At 39.1% G+C, this 20,079-nt stretch overlaps 1 protein-coding gene across 1 annotated transcript; it reads right to left on the reverse strand.

Moving 5' to 3' along the window:
- Positions 1-16,738: 16,738 nt before the first annotated feature.
- RGS2 (regulator of G protein signaling 2) lies at positions 16,739-20,039 on the reverse strand. Its single transcript, XM_061185290.1, has 5 exons — positions 19,915-20,039; positions 18,786-18,887; positions 18,627-18,688; positions 17,877-18,043; positions 16,739-17,596 (listed from the first exon to the last, which is right to left on the reverse strand). The coding sequence occupies exons 1-5, from the start codon at positions 20,022-20,024 to the stop codon at positions 17,402-17,404; spliced, it is 636 nt and encodes a 211-aa protein (XP_061041273.1). The 5' UTR covers positions 20,025-20,039; the 3' UTR covers positions 16,739-17,401.
- Positions 20,040-20,079: the final 40 nt, after the last annotated feature.

The following is a 20,079-nucleotide window of genomic DNA, read 5'->3' on the forward strand; positions in this document are numbered from 1 at the left end:
GCGCTGATGAAGAGTTCCAGACAGGGTATTCACTAATTATTTTCGGCAGTAGCCTCACTCACAGTATTAGCTGTCAGATTCGCTGCCAAGATTCCTTTGTTATTGGCCTTAGTAAGACCAACCTGGGTTTGTGTTTCATGGCCATTCATAGGCTGTCGTGTATGCCCTGCCCAGAGAGGAGGTGAAGAATGTCACCGTCCTTTACAAGTTGTCATTCCTGATGCTGTGAACCATTTCCCAGCTCTTCCTTAGTTAGTCATTTCCTTTCAGCTCTTGGGCAATGTTTGTTTCATTTCTTAGACTTGGTTGGGTAGCTAGTTAACACTGAGACATGCAAATGGTTTCTTTTTTCTTTTCATTTTTAATATGTTTTATTTGTAAATGTATTTGTGTATAACACATCATTTCCAAGACACATGGGCAGTTTGTTTTCACTTTTCTTTTTTTTAAATTAATATTTTATTGGAGTGTAGTTGATTTACAATGTTGTGTTAGTTTCTGCTGTACAGTAAAGTGAGTCAGTTATATATACACATATATCCACTGTTTTTTAGATTCTTTTCCCATATAGGTCATTACAGAGCATGGAGTACAGTTCCCTATGCTATACAGCAGGTTCTTATTAGTTATCTATTTTATGTATAGTAGTGTGTATATGTCAATCCCAATCTCCCTCAGATGGTTTCTTTGTATTGTCATTTGCTTTCAAGAAGAGTTTGCTGTCGAGGAGAGCTACATGGGTTAAAGATTTATGAGGCTGCACCTAAGATTTTTATCTTTTTGTGTTTCCAGACTCTAGTTAACTGAAGGTATTACCATCAGTCAGTGGCAGATCACTCGAATTTTATATGAATCAATTTTATTTCTGCTATCCAGACTGTCACTGCAGGATGTGTTCACCTTGACCCTTGGGGTAGGGATGGGGAGGTGGAAGAGGGGAATGGCATTGGTGTGACTGGACCTGGAAACCTTGAGCCATTCATTAGCATATTTATGAGGTAGCAGCATGCATGACATCTGTGCCAGATGGTCTGTGAAATGGAGAAAGCATGCATACACTTTATTGTCTATGTTTGGGTGAGTAGTAGTGGATGGATAAGAAGAAATTAGGAATGAAAGCCCAAGAAATGACTAAAATTTGTCTTAAATAATCTAATAATGTTTTCTCAACTAAGATAAAAATATACAAGCATGAGGTCTTTTGGTAAATTCTAATATATGACATTTCTCTATGGGATAGATTTGCTTATGTGTTCATTTAACCACACTTATTAGGCATCTGCCATGTGCCTCAATCTGTGCTAAATACTGGTAATTAAATATGTAAAATATATATTACATGCTATATATGTGTGTGTGTATATATGTATATAAAATACATATGTATAATTTCTTTTGAGGAATTCACAGTCTAATGAAAGGATAGACATTCTATGTAACGTGATAGTGGCTGAGCAGTCCCTCTCAAGTCCTGGTGTGTGGTCTTTCCTTCTCCTTCTCTACCTGCCATCAGGGTGACCAAGACTGCCATCTCTTTCAGGTGGGAGGCATGCCTGTGAGTATTCTAGGTCCCTGAAAAGGGAATTTCCAATATAGCACAGTTAAGAAGGGGCTGTCCTGTGGAAAACCTACACCCAAAGTGATGGGGAGAATGGCTAACTTCACTTCTCCCAGAATGGCAGCCGGTGTTCTCTGGAGTTCTGAGGAAGATCCGCCGGCTTGGGTCACCTGCTAAGCGACAGCTTGATGGTGATGGACAGTTCCCTACTCCTCTCCATGTAATTATCCTAGTTCTTGTTGTAGTTTCTCTTCTCCACATAACCCTGGGTGGGGTTGGAGAGGATGCATGGAAGTTAGAAGAGCCAGTGTGTGCTCTAAAGAAGGGAGCTGGACCAACTGCATATCTTGGAAATAATTCTGTGCTGCCTCCTTAGGTTCTCCTTTTAAAATTTTTCTCTAAAGTGGTGGTTCTGTGCTGTGGACCTCTATGGCTGGCTGGTGATTCTCAGAATATTGCTTATAAATCCAAAAATAAAACATATAGGATTGCAAAGGAAACCAATTATATTGAAATATAGTCATCAAAATATTTTAAAAAACAGTAATAGAGGAGACTTCCACTTCCTGGAAGATGGAATAGATATTCTTTCCCCTATTCCTCCCACTAAATACAACTAAAATCCCTGCATATTATATGTGAAACAATCATAAAAAGACTCTGAAAAGTGGAAAGAATAAGAAGACCAGCTGGAGACTTTAGGGCCCAAGGAATAATAATATGATGAGTTTCCTAGATTGTCTTTTTGCTTCATATATCCCGGATCTGGAGCTGAAAAAGGTGGCAGACAGACAAGTCTTGACCCAGAAATGTCAAGGCAGGCAGACAGAAAAGTCTCAACAAAAGCCTTCTTTCTTTAGCCAAAGGACCAGGGAAGGATTCAGCCTAACAAGACAGAAAACTTTTAAACAATAAGTACTCTATTCCAGCCAAACACCACACACACACACACACACACACACACACACACACACACAAATCTGTGGCCATACCCATGCCCATGCCAGCAAAATCTGAATGGGGAGATAGGTTTCCACCTTTGTCAGACTCTGAGCCAGCGAGGTTTCAGTGGAGATCTAGTTAGGAGCTGAAGCTCCCACCCCTCCCCAGCAGTAAAAATGAGCATCTGTCCCCCCCTCAGGTGTCAACAGAGGCCAAGTGGGAAACTTGGACTTATAATCCTGGAAATAATAAGGCAGCATCTATCTTCTCCTACTGGAGTAGGGAGATATGAAGGCAACTAATACAGAAGGTTTAAATAAGATCCAGGGTCTCATAACAAAATACTCAAAATGTCCAGATTTTAATATGCAATCACTTGTCATGCAAAGAACCAGGAAAAATCTGAACTCGATGAAAGAAGATAACCAGCTGATACCAACAGTGAGATGACAGAGATGTTAAAATGACCTGAGAAAGAGTTTAAAGCAGCCATCATAAAAACCCTTCAATAAGCAATTATGAGCACATGTAAAACACATGAAAAATAAAAAGTTTCAGCAAAGAAATAGAGGACATAAAGAAGAACCAAATGGAAAAATTAGAACTGAAACATTGAATAAACTAAATGAAAACAGTCAACAAATGGGCCCAATAGCAGAGTGGATAAGACAGAGGCAACAATACAGTGAACTTGAAGATAAAATAGGAATTACTTAATCTGAAAAAAAGAGAGAAATAGACTGAGGAAAAACAAACAAACAAACAAACAAAAAACAAACAGAGCCTCAGGTACCTGTGGGACTGTAACAAAAAAGCTAGCATCTGTGTCATCAGAGCCCTGAAAAGAGAGGAGAAAGGGTGGGGCTGAGAGGAAATGGCTGAAAACTTCCCAGTTTGACAAGAGAGCTAAACCTACGTATTCAAGAAGCTGAGTGGATCACAAAAGGGATAAATCCATAGAAATACACATCAAAGCATATCAAAGTCATACTTCTAAAACTGAAATGGAGAATTCTCAAAAAAACTAAAAATGGAACTACCATATGATCCAGTTATTCCACTTTGGGGTATTTATCCAAAGAAAAAGAAAACAGTAGTTCAAAAACCATATGCACCCCAATGTTCACTGCAGCATTATTAACAATAGCTAAGATATGGAAGCAACCTAAGTGTCCATTGATAGATGGAGAAAGAAGATGTGGTATATATATATATATACATATTTCATTATATATGGAATATCATTTAGCCATTAAAAAATGAAATCTTGTCATTTGAGATAACATGGATGGACCTTATCCTAAGTGAAATGTCAGACAGAGAAAAACAAATATTGTATTTCGCTTATATATGGAAACTAAAAAACAAAACAAAGGAACAAACAAAACAGAAACAGACTCAGATACAGAGAACAAACTGGTGGTTGCCAGATGGGGGTAGGGGAGGGACAGATGAAACAGGTGAAGGGGATTAAGAGTTACAAACTTCCAGTAATAAAATAAATAAATCACAGGATGTAACGTACACATAGAGAATATAGTCAATGATACTGTAACAACTTTGTATGGCAACAGATGGTAAGTGGTCTTACTATAGTGATTATTTCATAATGTACAAAATTATCCTATGTTGTACACCTGAAACTAATATAATATTGTAACTAATGTAACTCAATAAAAAAGGGGGGATAAAACAAAAGGAAAAACTCTTGTAAGTAGTGAGAGAAATGACCTTACCTATAGGGGGAAAACAATTTGAATGACAGCAGATTTATCAGAAACCATGGAGGCTAGAAGGCATATCACTTTTTAAGTGCTGAAAGAAAAGAACCATGAACACAAAATACTGTATCCAGTGCAAATGTCCTTCAGGAATGAAAGGGAAATCAAGACATTCTTTGATGAAGGAAAACTAAGACCACTTTCCACCATTAGACCTACTTCTAGTTCTTATCTTATAAAAGCAAGAGGAAGTAAGGTAGGCATACCATAACCAATTAAAAACGTAAGTGGTAAAAGAGGGTTTGATATTAAAATTCAGATGTTAGACATTCTGTTTCAGCTTTCACAATAAAATAAATAACCTAAACAGAAAAGGCACAAGATGATATGAAAAAAGGCATGAACAGACATTTCACCAAAGAGGATATTCAGACAAGTAAGCTCATGAAAAGATGTTCAACATCATTAGCCTTTAGGGAAATGCAAATTAAAACCCTAATCGATATCACTACACACCTACTAGGATGGCTAAAATAAAAAACTATTTTAACTCAAAATGTTTGTGAGGATGGGAAAAAACTACATTATTCATACATACATTGCTGGTGAAAATGTAAAATGATACAGCCACTGAAAAACAGTTTGGCAGTTTTCTTACAAAACTAAGCATGTATAACCCAGCAATTGCACTCTTGCGCAGTTATCTCAGAGAAATGAAAACTTGAGTTGACACAACAACCTGTACATGAATGTTTACAGCAGTTTTGTTTATAAGAGCCCAAACTGGAGGCAATCCAGGTGGATTTCAACGGCTAAATGGTTAAACAGGTGATGCTACACTCACACTATGGAATAGGACTCAGCATAAAAAGAATAACTCACTGATACACACACCAACTTGGATGACTCTCCATAGTGTGATGCTGGTGGAAAAGCCAGTCCCTAAAGTTTATATACTGTAAGATTCCATTTGTATGACATTCTAGAAATGACAAAATTACAGAAATGGATAGGAGGTTGTGGTTTTTAGGGGTTTAGGATAGGGTGGGGTGGGAGAAAAGTATGTATGATTATAAAGAAGACAAGGCAAGGAATCCTTGTGGTGACGTAAATATATTCTATATCTTGAACTATCCATGTCAATATACTAGTCGTGATATTTTACTGTAGTTTTGCAAGGTGTTACTATTGGGGGAAAATGAGTAGAGAGTACACAGGATCTCTCTGTATTATTTCTTACAACTGTACGTGAATCTACAATATCTCAAAATAAAATATTTACTTAAAATAAACTATGATAGAGTAATACATGTACTTCTTCATTAACATTTGAAACAAGATGTACGGGCAGGTCTAATGACTCTAGAGATTTGGAAGTAATAATGATTGTAAATAAGATTTCAAAATATCTTCAACAACTGTAATGTGACATAAAAATATCTGTGCTTTCTATTTGTGACAGAGTCTCATGTCTTGCTACTACTGTTGTGGTTTATTGCTAGATTCACAATGGAAGGAAATGCTAAATTTAGCCTGGGGTTAGTGAAAATGAAGATGTAATTCCCTCCTATCCAAGGGCACAAACCCCCAAAATGTCTGTGGACAAGTTCAGAACCTCTGCTCTAGATCATATGTGAAGTGTTAAAAAATAATAATAAACAAAGAAACAAACTGGACACTGAACAAGGTGGAGTTCTCTTTCCTCCTGGGAAACAGTTCCACGTCTTGCCCAAGCAATGAGAATGCTTTTGATTGACAGGGAAATGTCTCTACAAGCAAGTGCACAAGGGAAGAGATTAATGTTGTGGGATATATATTATCTTAATAAAAATGCTATAATGAAGGCATGAACAAAATAATGTGGATGATCAGAAAAAAGAAGTATTTGTTCTGCCTAGGGGTTTGTCCGTGAAATTTTAAAGAAACCAAATTTTTGTCAAGGATTTGAAGAAAGAGTAAGGAAACCTCAGTCTCAATAAGGAGGACAGAAGGGCATTTCAGGCAAGAAAACAATACATGCCGAGGCCTGGGGCGTGGAGCTCCGGAGAAGCTTTTCCTGTCAAGGGATGTAAAGATGTCTGCTTTGGTGGCAGGCCAGGGTGCCCTAGTGGAGAGTGAAGAGAATAATTTTAAAAAACTATGAAGGTAAGCTGGAAAAGTAATTGAGTCAGAATGAGAGGAGCCTGCCAGTAGATTTGGAGCTGAATGTAAGTCCTATGGGGTTGTGAACAGGTCTTCCTAGGTAAAGAAATGAAGTGATCTCATTTGATTTTTAGGAAGGGAAAGGGAATTAACAAACGTGGCTGGCTACTAAGTGCCTGCACAGTGGTAAGTACAGTGCATGCAATGTTTCTTAGATTTCTTAAAACCATTTATGAGGTTGATACAATTTACAAGTAAGAAAACAGTCTATGAGAGAGGTTCAGTACTAAGCGAAAAACTGAACAACAATTACGGTGGTGGAATCGAGATGACAACTGGAATCTGATTATTCTTTCTGCTCCACAATCTTTCCACTCCTTTCTTAGGATGAACTGAGCATGTCCAGGCTGGAGATGGGAGAACTTTCAGGAGAAAGTTGTAGTGAAGAATCCAGGTGAGAGGTGGTGAGGACCTGCCCAAAGGTATACTGTCTTCATGTAAATTGCTTAGAATACTATTGTTGTTGGTTGTCTTCATGTAAATTTTTTCTCCACTATTTTATTTTATTTTCCAGTTTTATTGATGTCTTCACATTGTAAATTTAAGGAGTAGAGCTGTGAGGAGAATCTCTGAGCTTTAGTAACTCAGTAATGTGAATGGTTGAGGTTTCTAACTTTCATAAAAAGTATATATAGTGACAGGTTTTTATCCCAGGGAATAAAGTATGTGATAAAGTCAGTAATATGAGAGTATACTAGGAAGAGAAGCAGGTTGCTACCTGAGGAAATAAACCATAAAAAATAATCAGAAGGTCAGGAGCTCTCTAGAAATATTAGCCTGGAGTATCAAAATAGTAACAGTAGCAAAAACTTTAGAAAATCAATAATAACAGTAGCAAAAACTTTTTACCAGCAAAAACCTGGTATCTTTACTGATTTGAGAAATACCTCAAGGGGTTGTTATATTTTAGAATATAAAAACATTGAATGTAATACGTTCTTGAAAAGATTCTTTTTCTTACGGATAAAAATTATTTTGGAATTAATAGAAAGCTATGGCTTAGCTAAAACAAGTTTTACGTCTATTTTATTCGAAGAGGATTTGTTATTGCAGAGCAGAACCAGGCTTTTGTTTAGTTCATCAGTTGGTCAATACAAATTCACAAAATATCTGACAATACTGCACAGCTAAAATGTGCCTTCCCAGACCACCCAGTTTTCTCCCTATCTCACCACTTAGCTTATTATTTTTTTGGTAAGCATTTGCCATAATCTAGAATTAACTTGTTTGTTTACTTGTTCATTATCTATTGACCCCAGTGGAATGTAAGTTCCAGGGGCAGGAAACCTCACTCTCTTATTCAACGAGGTGTCCTCAGTGCTTTGCACAGAGTATGCACTCAACAAGTATTTGCTGAATGAGAGATTAGATGCAGAGATTAATAAACTGGTGTGCCATGGGAATGTGAGTTAAGTCTTGAAGCATCTATGGGATATGGGTAGGATAAATGGAGTAGGGAACCTATTCAGGCAGGTTAATATGAGTGAAATGATGGTGGCTTTGTTAATGGGGATAAGGAGGCAAGCAGAGAGATTAAAGCAGTGATTTTATGGTAGATTGTTTGGGGGAAAATTAAGGTTGTTAGGGTAGAGGCAGATTGCAGAGAAGATCCAAAGCCAAGCAGGATTTTAGAGTTAGAAGAGATTTCACGATCCAATCAACTCCCTTAAACATGAAGTGGCTGGAGGGACTTCCCTGGCGTTCCAGTGGTTAAGACTTCGCCTTCCAATGCAGGGGGTGCGGGTTCGAGCCCTAGTTGGGGAACTAAGATCCCACATGCCTTGGGGCCAAAAAACCAAAACAGAAACAGTATTGTAACAAATTCAATAAAGACTTAAAAAAAAATGGTCCACATCAAAACAAAACTCTTAAAAAAAAAAAAGAAGATGAAGTGACTGGGGTGCTGAGAGGTGACAGGTGACCTAGACAGGTAACTAAATGGTTAATGCTGTTGCGATCAGAAATCTCATTCTGTTGACTCCCAATCCAGTGCCCTTCCTATGGTACTTTGGAAATAGGAAAGCAATGAAACTGAATGAAACACAGTATACGGTAAAGTTGGTGTTTATGAAAAGTAATCTGACTCAGTATGTAGGGTGAGTTAGAAAGGGAAAACTCTTAATTCCAAGAGAACAGGCAATACACTAGAAAGTAGTGTTGTAAGCAGTGGAGCTGCAAATCAAATTTCTAAATATATTCCTTGTTTTATATTTATTTGCTCATCTAATACTTTCCAGTCATGTTTGAACTGATAAAGACAATAGTCCATGCAGTTGGGATAAAAATCATGTGTGTTCTAAATTTCACTTTACGATGGCCCATTTTCTGGTATTCTCCCCAAGTCCGTATTGAGTCATGGACTGCCTCTGCAGTGGCTTTAGAACAATCACACAAATATCAGTTCCTTTTCAGCAGTGTGTGATAGACATTGTTGATCGCCCACACAGTTTCAGTTCCTCCTTACTAACAAAGCCCTACTTTCCTTCAGCAACCCACCTCAACCCTAGGCATGATCCCTCTCCTGGACTGAGTAGTATTGGATCCTGGTGATGATTCCACACCTTTGCCAAGGATCCTTTAAAAGCCCAACCTTAAGCCAATCTGTGCATGATTTCTTCTCTGGACTGCTACAGGTTGACCCAAGGAGACTTAAGAAACCTTTTTCACTGTACTTGGAAGAGCAATCTCTTGTCTCCATCGCTCCTCTCACTAGTGACAACCCTTTTTTTTTTTTAACATCTTTATTGAGGTATAATTGCTTTACACTGTTGTGTTAGTTGCTGCTGTATATCAAAGTGAATCAGCTATACGTATACATATATCCCTATATCCCCTCCCTCTTGCGTCTCCCTCTCACCTTCCTTTATCCCACCCCTCCAGATGGACAGAAAGCACCGAGCTGATCTCCCTGTGCTATGGGGCTGCTTCCCACTAGCTATCTATTTTACGTTGGGTAGTGTATATATGTCAATGCCACTCTTTCACTTGGTCTCAGCTTACCCTTCCCCCTCCCTGTGTCAAGTCCATTCTCTAGTCTTCCTCTTTATTCCTGTCCTGCCCCTAGGTTCTTCCCTTTTGTGACCATGGTGGAAGCCAATCTGTTGACAAAACTGAAGTATAGAGGAGGGCTAGAGAAACAATGCCCAGTCAAAGCAGGAGCCCGGATTGCACAATGACTGGGGTCAATCCTATCTTTGAATTTCCATATTTTGCAAGCCAGCTTGATTGGGGTTTTCGACTCTTTGCAGACAAAATCATCCTATGATAGATGTAAGTGAGAAGACTGTAGAGGGGATATCTACTGCAACAGAAATTCCCATGATGGCAGAGACCATGTATCTTGTTTGCTGCTTAGTGGGTACCGGGCTGAATATTGTTGAATGGGTGAAAGCAACATCCTAATCCTAATCCTAATTCTAATTCTAATTCTGTGCAAAGGAGTCAGTTCCCTTAAGAAACTAGTTCTTTCAAGTCAGGATTTTCTAGTGGTCTTCCAGTCAACAATATTTACTGATCTCCATCATGTCTAGAAAATTATACCAAGTAGTGTTAGTAGCTAATGCTTAAATAAATAATGTTACTATTAAACATCATTTGCTAGCACTGTTATAAGCATTTTACATGTATTCATCCATGTATTTTTAAAAAAATCAAAAGAGCAGAAAGACCTGTTAAAGGGGTCTGTTCCTTGCTGTTATATAGCTGAGAGGCAGTGAGGTTAAGAGGTTCCATAACATGTCCCTGCTTGGTGACACAACCAGTAAGAGTTGGAGGTGGGATCTGATCTCAGGCAATCTAGCTTGACTGCCTTTATACAGCAAATAGAAGGCAGGTTTCCTAATTCAAAGCAGCAAGGTGGTAAAGGATTTTGAGAACTGCTGGCTACAGAGTATATTTTGGGGACTGGAAAAAAATAAGGCAAAGTGTAAATTTATTCTGGTTTATAATCTGTCATCTCAGACTCAGCTTTTACTCTTACGCTTTGCAATAAGGGAGCCACTAGCCACATGTGGCCGCTGGGCACTTGGAATGTGGCTGGTGTGGACCTGGATGTGCTATAAGTGAAAAATATACACCAGATTTTGAACACTTAATAAGAAAAATTACATATAAAATTTCTCTTTCATAATTTATTATATGGATCACATGTTGAAATGATAACATTCTGAATATTCAGGGTTATATAAAATATATTGTTAAATTAATTTTACTTGTTTCTTTTTACATATTTTAATGTGGCTATAAGATTTAAAATTACCTATGTGGCATGTTATGTTATATTACATTATCTTTTTTATTGGACAGCACTCCTTTACTGATTTTATGTTTAGTGCTGTTTCTGGGTTCTTTCTACATTCTCTGGATGAAAAATGTCTCAAAGTTCAGAGATACTTTATTAACAGTTTCAATAGGGGGTGAATTATTGACTTTTTTCCTAAAAATAGTTGTCTGATGATCAAAATTATTTCAGAAATTATTGTTATCAGCTGCTCTTAAAATGTTAATCATTGTACTATCACTTTTGTAGACAGTTATAGGACTTGTGAAGTTCTGGAATCTGAACACAGAAGTAGAAGAAATTAGAAAGAGGTAGCACTTTAAGCCCTGACATTTAGATTACCAGGCTCAGTGGCCACTTCTGAGAAGGCACAGGTTTGTGCCAAACAGAGATTTAATACTGTAAACTTTCCTGTTTTTGTATTGTAAACAGGGCAAAGGTCTGCTAAGTACCACCTGCTTCTCAAACCAAAGCTTTATATGTGGTCTTCCTCAGACTACACCATGGCTCACATAAACTGCATATGTGCATTTTCTTAGTTCTTTCAATATCGTAGTTTAAAAATGCACTTGTCGTAGACAAGCTGTAGTTGCATTCAGAAGCGAAAGACTGAAGAGTAATTTGGGATGAAAGTGGCAAGAGGCCTGTGAGATTGGAAGTTGCAAATGCATTAAAAAAAAAAAAAAAAAATCAGGTCCCTTCTTACCCCAAAGCAGACAGCAGCAGATATCAATAGTTTCTTCTCATTCTTTTTTTTGGCCCATTTCTCCTTTTCATTATTTTGATTTGGTGTGACGTCCGTACATGTCTAAGATATACAACAGCTAAGTAAACACACGGCCTCACTTAAGGGAAGTTTCCATATAGGGCAGTGTGCTTTTTAAACTATATAAATATCAGATTAATTTGGGATTTCAGAAAAGCTAATGTTAGGTTCTTATCCAAGATCCACACAGTTAATAGTTTTTTTTTCTAAATTTGCAAGGCAAAAACGTAAAGAAAAAATGAAAAACTATGTTGACTCCTGAAAAAACATTGTTTTGCAAATGAGTTTAGCAAATTTAAATCCTTTATATCTCTGCATGCAATTTTACTGAGGAGTTTGTGAATCGATCAGTCAATGAGCTAATTACTGAATCAATGATCAATGGGCACTGAGTATCTTCCAGGTCTAGAACTTTACTAGTTGCTCCAAAAATTAAGTAGAATAAGCCAAGATGGTCCAGTTATTGACCATTTATTTGGAAGATAAGACACACTCCCTTAGCAGGATTTCATAAAGGTGAAACTTGATCTGAGCCTTGAAAACCGAGTAAAATCTAGGGAAAGAAAGGGCAGTTCTATGCAAGAGGAACAATTTGATCTCATAACAGGAGAAAAAGAATATATCTCAGGAAGAGTAAGAAAATCCAGCATTGAATGTTTCTGGTCAGTGGTGAGAAATAAGATTGGATGGGCAGCAAAAGGCCACATGGTGGAGAAGTTTTAGCCTTAGATATAGGAGTTTATCTTGATTTGGGAGATTCCAGAGTTCATATATTTTGTGTGAGAAAGTCAATGTTCAGATGGTAGTCTAGGGAACAAGTGAGAAACAGGACACGGGATCTGACCTATCAAGCTCTAGTCGAGAGGACCATAACAGTGGTGTGCTTGATGACTAGGCTGGTTGATGATCTTACAGAAATCAGTTTTTAAGACAAATAAAGCATAGCTTTTAGTTGTGATTTTGAATTTGCAGCCTTTCGGTTTCTTTCCTTCTCAAGAGATGACCATTTCTCCTGTTCTTTCACATCTCCCTTGCCCGGAGAAACTCTTCATAAATATTTGCCAAAAATAAATCATTGAAATGTCAATAGTTTTCAAATATACATCCCCATCAAAAATATCTGCCTACAATAGCTGTTTATTTAGCTGTTGTATATCATAGCACAATGCAAAATGCAATGCTGCTTTCCCCTTTCCCTTTATTTAAACTGTTTCTCCACCCTGATGCTCTCCACTTCATCCTTGCTAATTGACCCATTTTTTAAATCTGCTAAAAATTGCCACTTCACTTTGTTTCTTGATTTATTCCAGCTAAAGGGTCTTGCACTTCTCTTTTGATAATTAATCGCCAATCATGGCCCGCCTCATGTTTTACTTTTGGAACATTATTTCATCAGATGCTTAATTGGTGCCTCCTAGAGGACCAATGTCTTACCATCCCCTGTGTGGTTGAGATCAGTGCTCTGCATAGATGTATAATTTGCTGTTAACTTATTGGGTTGGCCAAAAAGTTTGTTTGGTTTTAAGTAAAAGTAAAAGACACATTTTTCATTTTCACCAAGAACTTTATTGCGCAATGGAGTCACTAACCGAACAAACTTTTTGGCCAACCCAATACATTGAATTATTTGGTGACAACGTCCTGGTTTAGCCAACGTGGCACGTCTCATCTGGGCTATAACTGCAGTCTCCTAATTCATTTGCTTGACTCCAATTCATCCTTCATTTGCTGCCCAGGTTATTTTGCACATTTAAATTGAGATTGGTATCCATCACCTCAGAATAAAATCCTAACCTTTCGTATTCAAGACTGTCCTCTATCACCTGGTTCTGGGCCATGCTTCTACACCCATCCCGGCCTTATCCTGCCAGGTACTCTGGTGATGCTGAATCATGGGCCCCCAATGGGTAGTATCAGGCTTTTGTTCAATGCTCTTGCCTTAGGCTAGCATGTACTCCTTACTCCTCTAGTGATTCGTTTTTTTTTTAAGATGAAAAATTTTAATATACATATATCATTTACACAGACACATATATGTAATATGTATACAAGTACATAATGTGTATACACTCACATAATTAAGGAAATTAACCATAGTGTTTATAAAACGTATATAATAGAAAAACTATGCTGTTCAACAGAGGAGAATTAATTATAATAAGCACATGTTATAGAACACTATGCAGTTCTTCAAAATAATGGTCTTCAATAATAGAGAGTCTGGAAAACATGAAAGATATAGTTTTAGATTTTAAAAGCAGGTCATAGGAGAAGCTTTTTGGGGCTGTTATTGTTGCCTCAAGCAATTCCAAGCTACTCCTTGGATATGATGCCGAAATGTAGATCAACCTCATCTTCTTGCCATTGACAAAAACACAGCTTCCTCACTCTCCAACCCCACAAGGTAAGAATCACTGCCAGAAACGATCAAATAATGTGGAGAAACGATCAAATAATGTGGTCAAACAAACCCTCTACCAAAGACCGGTTTCCTATAAAATTTTGGGTGATCATTTTAAATCACCACGTTGAAACTCATGTATTGCCTCTCTGGGCTCACATGACAGATAATACACAATTCTAATTTTTTCAGTGGGACTGTATGAAATTACATTTTGAAATGCTTCTGAACTTAAAATATATGGAAAATGAAATACTATCAAAGTGAGTGGACTGTGGAGTCTAAGTGTATGAACTCCAACAAATGGGAACATTAAGTGATATTTATTTGTGGAGGTACGTGGTTTCTAAACTGAAATCTATTTCAGCTTGTTCTACACTAAAGAACATTGGAAAATACCACCTGAATAAAGTCTGTACTTTTAGCAGCCCTGAAACGGTCGGAACTCTTGCTTCTTGTTACTATGATCTGGCTTCTCCTTCTATTAAAGGTCAAAAGTTATAGAGAACATGCTTAGTAAGAGGTATTTTTTTTGCCAAGAAGAAAGCTCTGCAGATATTTTCAGATGTTTGAGGCAATGGGGCTTTTAAAACCTTGTCCTTAGTTCCTTGTGCATTGGTAGATACTTTTTCACCAAAATTTAAGAGTTTTTAATATTCATGCATTCATTAATGCAGCTGGCATTGTGTGCCCATCAAGGTGCTAGGTGTTGGGATCTGGCAGTCAGCAGAAAAAGACACGGAGTCCTTGAACTGTGACATCTGCAATCCAGGGGGAAAAGATAGAATTATTAATTATCATACAAATTAATAAGAATTCTATTAAGTGTGCTGAATTAGAGAAGCTGGTGCTATGAGAACACCTAAAAGGCGATCTGACCCAGGTAAGGAGGTCAGGGAAGGCTTCCCTGAGGAAGTGACGATTGCACCGATCTGTGAATGATGAGTAAGAGCTAAAATTGCATTCCATGCAGAGGCCCTATGATGCACAAAGGTCCTATGGAACCAGCGGGCATGGCACCCACGGGGGAATAGAAGTAGGTCGGTGAGGCTGGCAGAGAGAGCTGGGGGACACGTGGTGGAGCATGGATGGAGTGGAAGAAGGGGTCAAGCCCATGCAGGTGTTAGACTATATTAAGGATGATGCCTTTATCCTGATTGTTTGGGAAACCTGTCAGGGGTTTATAAGCAACAGGAGACAAGATCAGGTTTCTGTGTTGAGAGGCTTCCTAGAGTTAAAAAGCAGGGAACACACTGGAGGGGGGGAAAAGTGAGTGAGGGTAGGTGAGTTTAGACTGTTGCAGTTGCCCAGGCAGATGGTGGCACCTTTGATCAGGGTGGTGACAGAAAGCAGGCTGGAGAGAGACCTGAAGTAAAAATAGGACTTGGTGACAAATTGGATACATGGCGTGACTCCTGGGTTTCTCTGTTGGCCAAAACCTTTCCAAATTGAGGCTTGTGCAGACCTATTTATTCTCCAAAGAAATCTCTTTCAGTGACCCTTCAGAATTTTTATTCTATCACTATTTATGGAGCACCTGTTATGTATTATTTTGGCTGCTGGTGACACAGGAGTAGACTAGTTCACGTCTCTCATGGAGCTTGTGCCTGTTGGTCCCAGAAAGTGGGGTGAAGGTGAAGTTCAGTGCAAGCACCACGAAAACAGTTTAAACCAGGGGAGGTCAAGTTTTCTTTTGGCAAATCAGGATAAATGTTCTAAAAAGCGCTTTACACTTCCTAAAGCCCCTTACTACCTCACAGGAACCAGTGGGATAGGCAGGAAGGTGTGAATTGAGGAGCCGGGGCAGATTAGGACTCCCAAGGTCACAAAGGTGTGAGAAATCAGTACATGGGCTCAGGTTTTCCAAGATGAGTGTTCGCCCTCCTCTTCAAAATGAAAACCACCATCAAGAAGGTTGAAAAAGCAGCCTGCTGGAGAAGAGTTATTCCTTTTCTAAGTAGCTGGTTTGGAAAATAACAGATTCAAGGCCTCTCTCTCAGCTAGGGAAAGAGCACACTTCTAGGTGAAGTCTAAGCCACAAAATCGTGCTTCTTGCCTTCATCATTAGCTGCAGTAACACAACCAGATTCTTTTTTAAAAAAAATATTTATTTATTTGGCTACACCAGGTCTTAGTTGCGGCGCTCGGGATCTTCACTGCCGCATGCAGGATCTTTTAGTTGCGGCATGCGGCATCTAGTTCCCTGACCAGGGATCAAACCCTGGCCCCCTGCATTGGGAGCATGGAGTCTTAACCGCTGGACCACCAGGGAAGTCCCCAGATTCTTTATTGGCCAAATGAAGGCTGGCAAATCAGGGAAATTCTGATTTTGTACTGATCCATCACGGAAGTGAACAGTTTCAGACATGGATCTTGGAAGCTCATGCCATTACCCTGCGGGGGAACTTGGAACCAAGGGAAATAAAAAGGCCTACTTTCCTCTTTATTTGGTTTCTTTCTTCATTTGAGCAGCTTAGTTGTGTGAATAATTTTGGTGCTTTGTCTCTTACATCATTTTACTTCTCATATTTAGCTGATCTTTAATACTCATGAAAGGCTTTAAAGCCAATGTTCCCATATTTTCAATAACAAGCTTGATTTTTACAAGATTATATTAGAAAGGTTGATCTCAGGGTGGCTCTAAAGATGTGACCTGACCTCCTTTGACCTACGAAAGCATTAGAGATGGGAGTAGATCTTCCCTGCAGCTGTAATTTCTCAGTTCTGAGGATTGTCAATTCTCACTAAACAGGGCCCATCAACTGACACCTCTTCTTTACCAGAGAGGAGATATTTCACCTTGTATCTGCCATATTCAATTACCAAAAAACCTACCCCAACCCACATCTGGACCAAATATTCAATAACATTATTTATCAAAATAAATTTATTAAAAGTATTCAAAGACCACTTCAAAGTTTAGCTGCCATCAGGACAGTTTTGGCACTCATAATGGACATTGTCGTTTTCTACACAACAGCACTCATTCTATTACACACACCGATTGACAATTCAAACAGACTGTTTCAGTTTTAGAGTTACGTGAGACAACAGTACTGATGATCTGTAGTCATAGAACTTCAATACCCTTGCACATAGTAAACATAGGTTACCTAGTACTAAAGAAACTACAGCTAAACCACTATGTGGTAACAAGGACTGATTTAGGGAAAAATGTACAGCCAGCTCACTAAGGCCACATAACCCCAGACCTATTGATTGTAAATGCTTCTGGACCAATAGTGTTACATCGTTATCTTTCAGTCTCAAGCTCCTGCTTTTCCAGCGTGAGACACGCCACGTTTAGACCACGCTTTCCCTGTGCTCCATCGGTTACGGAAGCTGTCCCAGTACCAGCTTCTCCTAGATGGCTACTGGCTTCCTGTTTCACTACCCAACTCTGAATCAATAGTTCTGAGTGATGTTTCCTGAACACCCAGGCTGAATTCAAGGTCAGTCTTTTTGGCAGGTGACAGCCTTTCCCCTTAGGAAAAAAATGAAATGTCCTCATTTCTGGGCTCCCTTTTTCATCTCAGGTAGCATGGGGCTCTGTGGTGATCTGTGGCTTTTTACACAAGTCCTGGTAGAATTCTGACTCCAAGAAACGGGGATAAGAGTTGTTCTCCATCAAGCTGTACACCCTTTTCTGGGCAGTTGTAAAGCAGCCACTTGTAGCCTCTTGTATGTTTTGGGCAATCAGAGTTTTGGTTTGAAAGTCTATGTTGATCTGAAATAAAACATAAAAAGTGGTTTATTCCATATTCAGAGTTAAGAGATTAATCTATTTAATATTTGAAAACAACAACAAAGAAACTATAATGTGTGATTAGCTTCATCAGCCAAGTCACTGAAGAAATGTAATTAACCTCCCTGAAAGCTAGAAGTAGGGGAAAAACATTTACCCGACCCCCCTTTTAATTTGAGGTCTCTTCAATTCTTTCCGTTTCACTTTGGTGCTGAGAATGTTTAAAACATGCTAAAACGAGGAACTTTTTATCTCCCCTTACCTCTTTTGGAGCTTCTTTTTCTATGAAATCAGTATATATTTTCTTTGCTTTTGAGGACAGCTTTTGGGGTGACTTGGTTTTTTTGAAGTCTTCACAGGCCAGCCAGAATTCAATATTTTCTTCACAGAATTCAGATTTTAAAAAAGCCCTGAATGCAGCAAGACCATCTGGGAGTTGGGGGGGGGGGGAGGGGAGAAAGAAAGCATGCATATAGTGAACGGAGTGACCAAATAATCCCTTCTGTTTTTTCCTAGAACTCCCACTCCCCTGGCCCCATATTTTATTATTTCTAGATGATAGCAATTTTCTAGATTTCAGTCAACCTGTAATCCTCAGAATTTAGCTCTTTAAAGACTAAGATGCCAGTCAGCAAAACGCTTAAGTTGGCACACTACTACAAAAGTACATAAATACTTAGCTTCACTGTTAATGCAAATATTTATAGGGGAGCCATAAGTTCTCTGGGAACGATGTCTCTTGAAAACACTGTTTGCAATGGAAAACCTGACTCAACCTTAACAAAAAGCAACTGCCATTACAGTTTGGGGCTAATTTTTTTCCCACCTAGAGTGAAAAAGCCATGCATTTCCCTGGTTAATCACTGGGAAATAAAGGAGAAGAATACGCCTCATGTCATGGGGATTGTAAAGTAAAATTCCCCTTGGGCAAGCTGCTCTTGCTGTGTGGACACAACCTTTCTAGACTTTCCTGATACTTGAAATGGATCAAATTCAAGAGGTTTTAACTTACATTTACTGGCTAGCAGCTCATCAAATGCTTCTGACCACAGCTGGGCTTCCTCGGGAGAAGGCCTGCAAGAGAAGTTCTGCGTATTAGCTCACACATGTCAGAGGTTCCCTTTTCAGCTCAGCAGTGAGCTCATTCACAAGTACAAGATTTTCAACTTACTTGGTGAAGGTTTGCTGTTTGTTTTTCTTGCCGGTTTTGGGCTTCCCAGGAGAGGAGGAATTTTGCAAGAAGTAGCTCAAACGGCTCTTCCAATCTTTCAATCTTCAAAGAAAAAAGAAAAAGGATATTCACTTAGTGGCAACACTTGAAATCGCCAATGCAGCTGAAGGCATTTTTACCAAATAAAGTTGCCCCCTGTGGCTACAGACAAACCAAATAAGACAAAACAACTCTTCCTGTCAGTCTTACACCTTTAACATTTAAACCCAGCACCTATATACTAAACACACTAGTTTCATCCACTCATCTGAACATAATGACTAGTTTTAAAACTAAGGGTAGAACTACCTACAATTATAGGGTATTTTTATGAATGTAGTTTGCATAGTTCAAAAAGCAGATGTTATTTCTGGCCCACAGAAGGCAGCAGTTTTTCTGCAACGTTAATTACAATTCTGAGACATTTCACACTTGATGAAACCCACAGTGGAACTGCCCTGAGCCAGCCCGTGCTCAGTTCCCTTCTACCCTTCGAGCAGGAGGCTCTGGACCACCCTAGAAGCTGTGCATAATGAAGGTGTGTGTGTGAGATTGCCCGTCCTCCTCCCCCAACTACAACACTCATTTTAAGAAGATGATGCAGAACAATTATTTGTTCCACAGTCCTGAGTGGGTGAGATCTGCTGTTCAATTAAAAAAAGAAAAGATTTTAAAAGAATATATTCGGAATCAGCAAAAAATATCTACATCGCAGCAGCCGTGTAAAGCTGATCAGAATTTACAATGCAACGTACGAATGCCGGGGACGCGCTTCGGCCGCAGGATTCCCTGAAGTCATTTTCGATGCAGGGGGACAAAAAGCCAACCAGCATCTACCACCGCCTCTGCATCAAGAATTTTCTGCAGTTTCTAAACTCTACCCGAGAGTCCTTCGCTCACGTCACAAAATAAATACCTACCCACACAGGTTTAAACCTTACTTAACAAATTAACCTTTTCCACATTTTTTTTTTTTTTCCTGCAGAGGTGCACGCTACCCAGTTCCAAGCGCAAATGTACCGCGTTTGCAGCCACCCAGGACAGCTGGGTCCGCAGGGGTGGCGGGGGGAGAGAAGAAAGCCTTACTCACAGGGTTCGCTTCATCTTTTCCCGCTTCTCCTCGCTCTTGGGGCCGGTGCCTGCGCTCTTGTCCATGGGTCCGCAGTCGTGCTGGACAGCCAGGAACATAGCACTAGGCATTATCGTTTTCCGACTGAAACTACTACCCTAAGTGACCGGGTAGGCGCAGCCGTAT

Source organism: Eubalaena glacialis, chromosome 3 (genome assembly GCF_028564815.1).
Source record: "Eubalaena glacialis isolate mEubGla1 chromosome 3, mEubGla1.1.hap2.+ XY, whole genome shotgun sequence".
Taxonomy (NCBI): Eukaryota; Metazoa; Chordata; class Mammalia; order Artiodactyla; family Balaenidae; genus Eubalaena; species Eubalaena glacialis.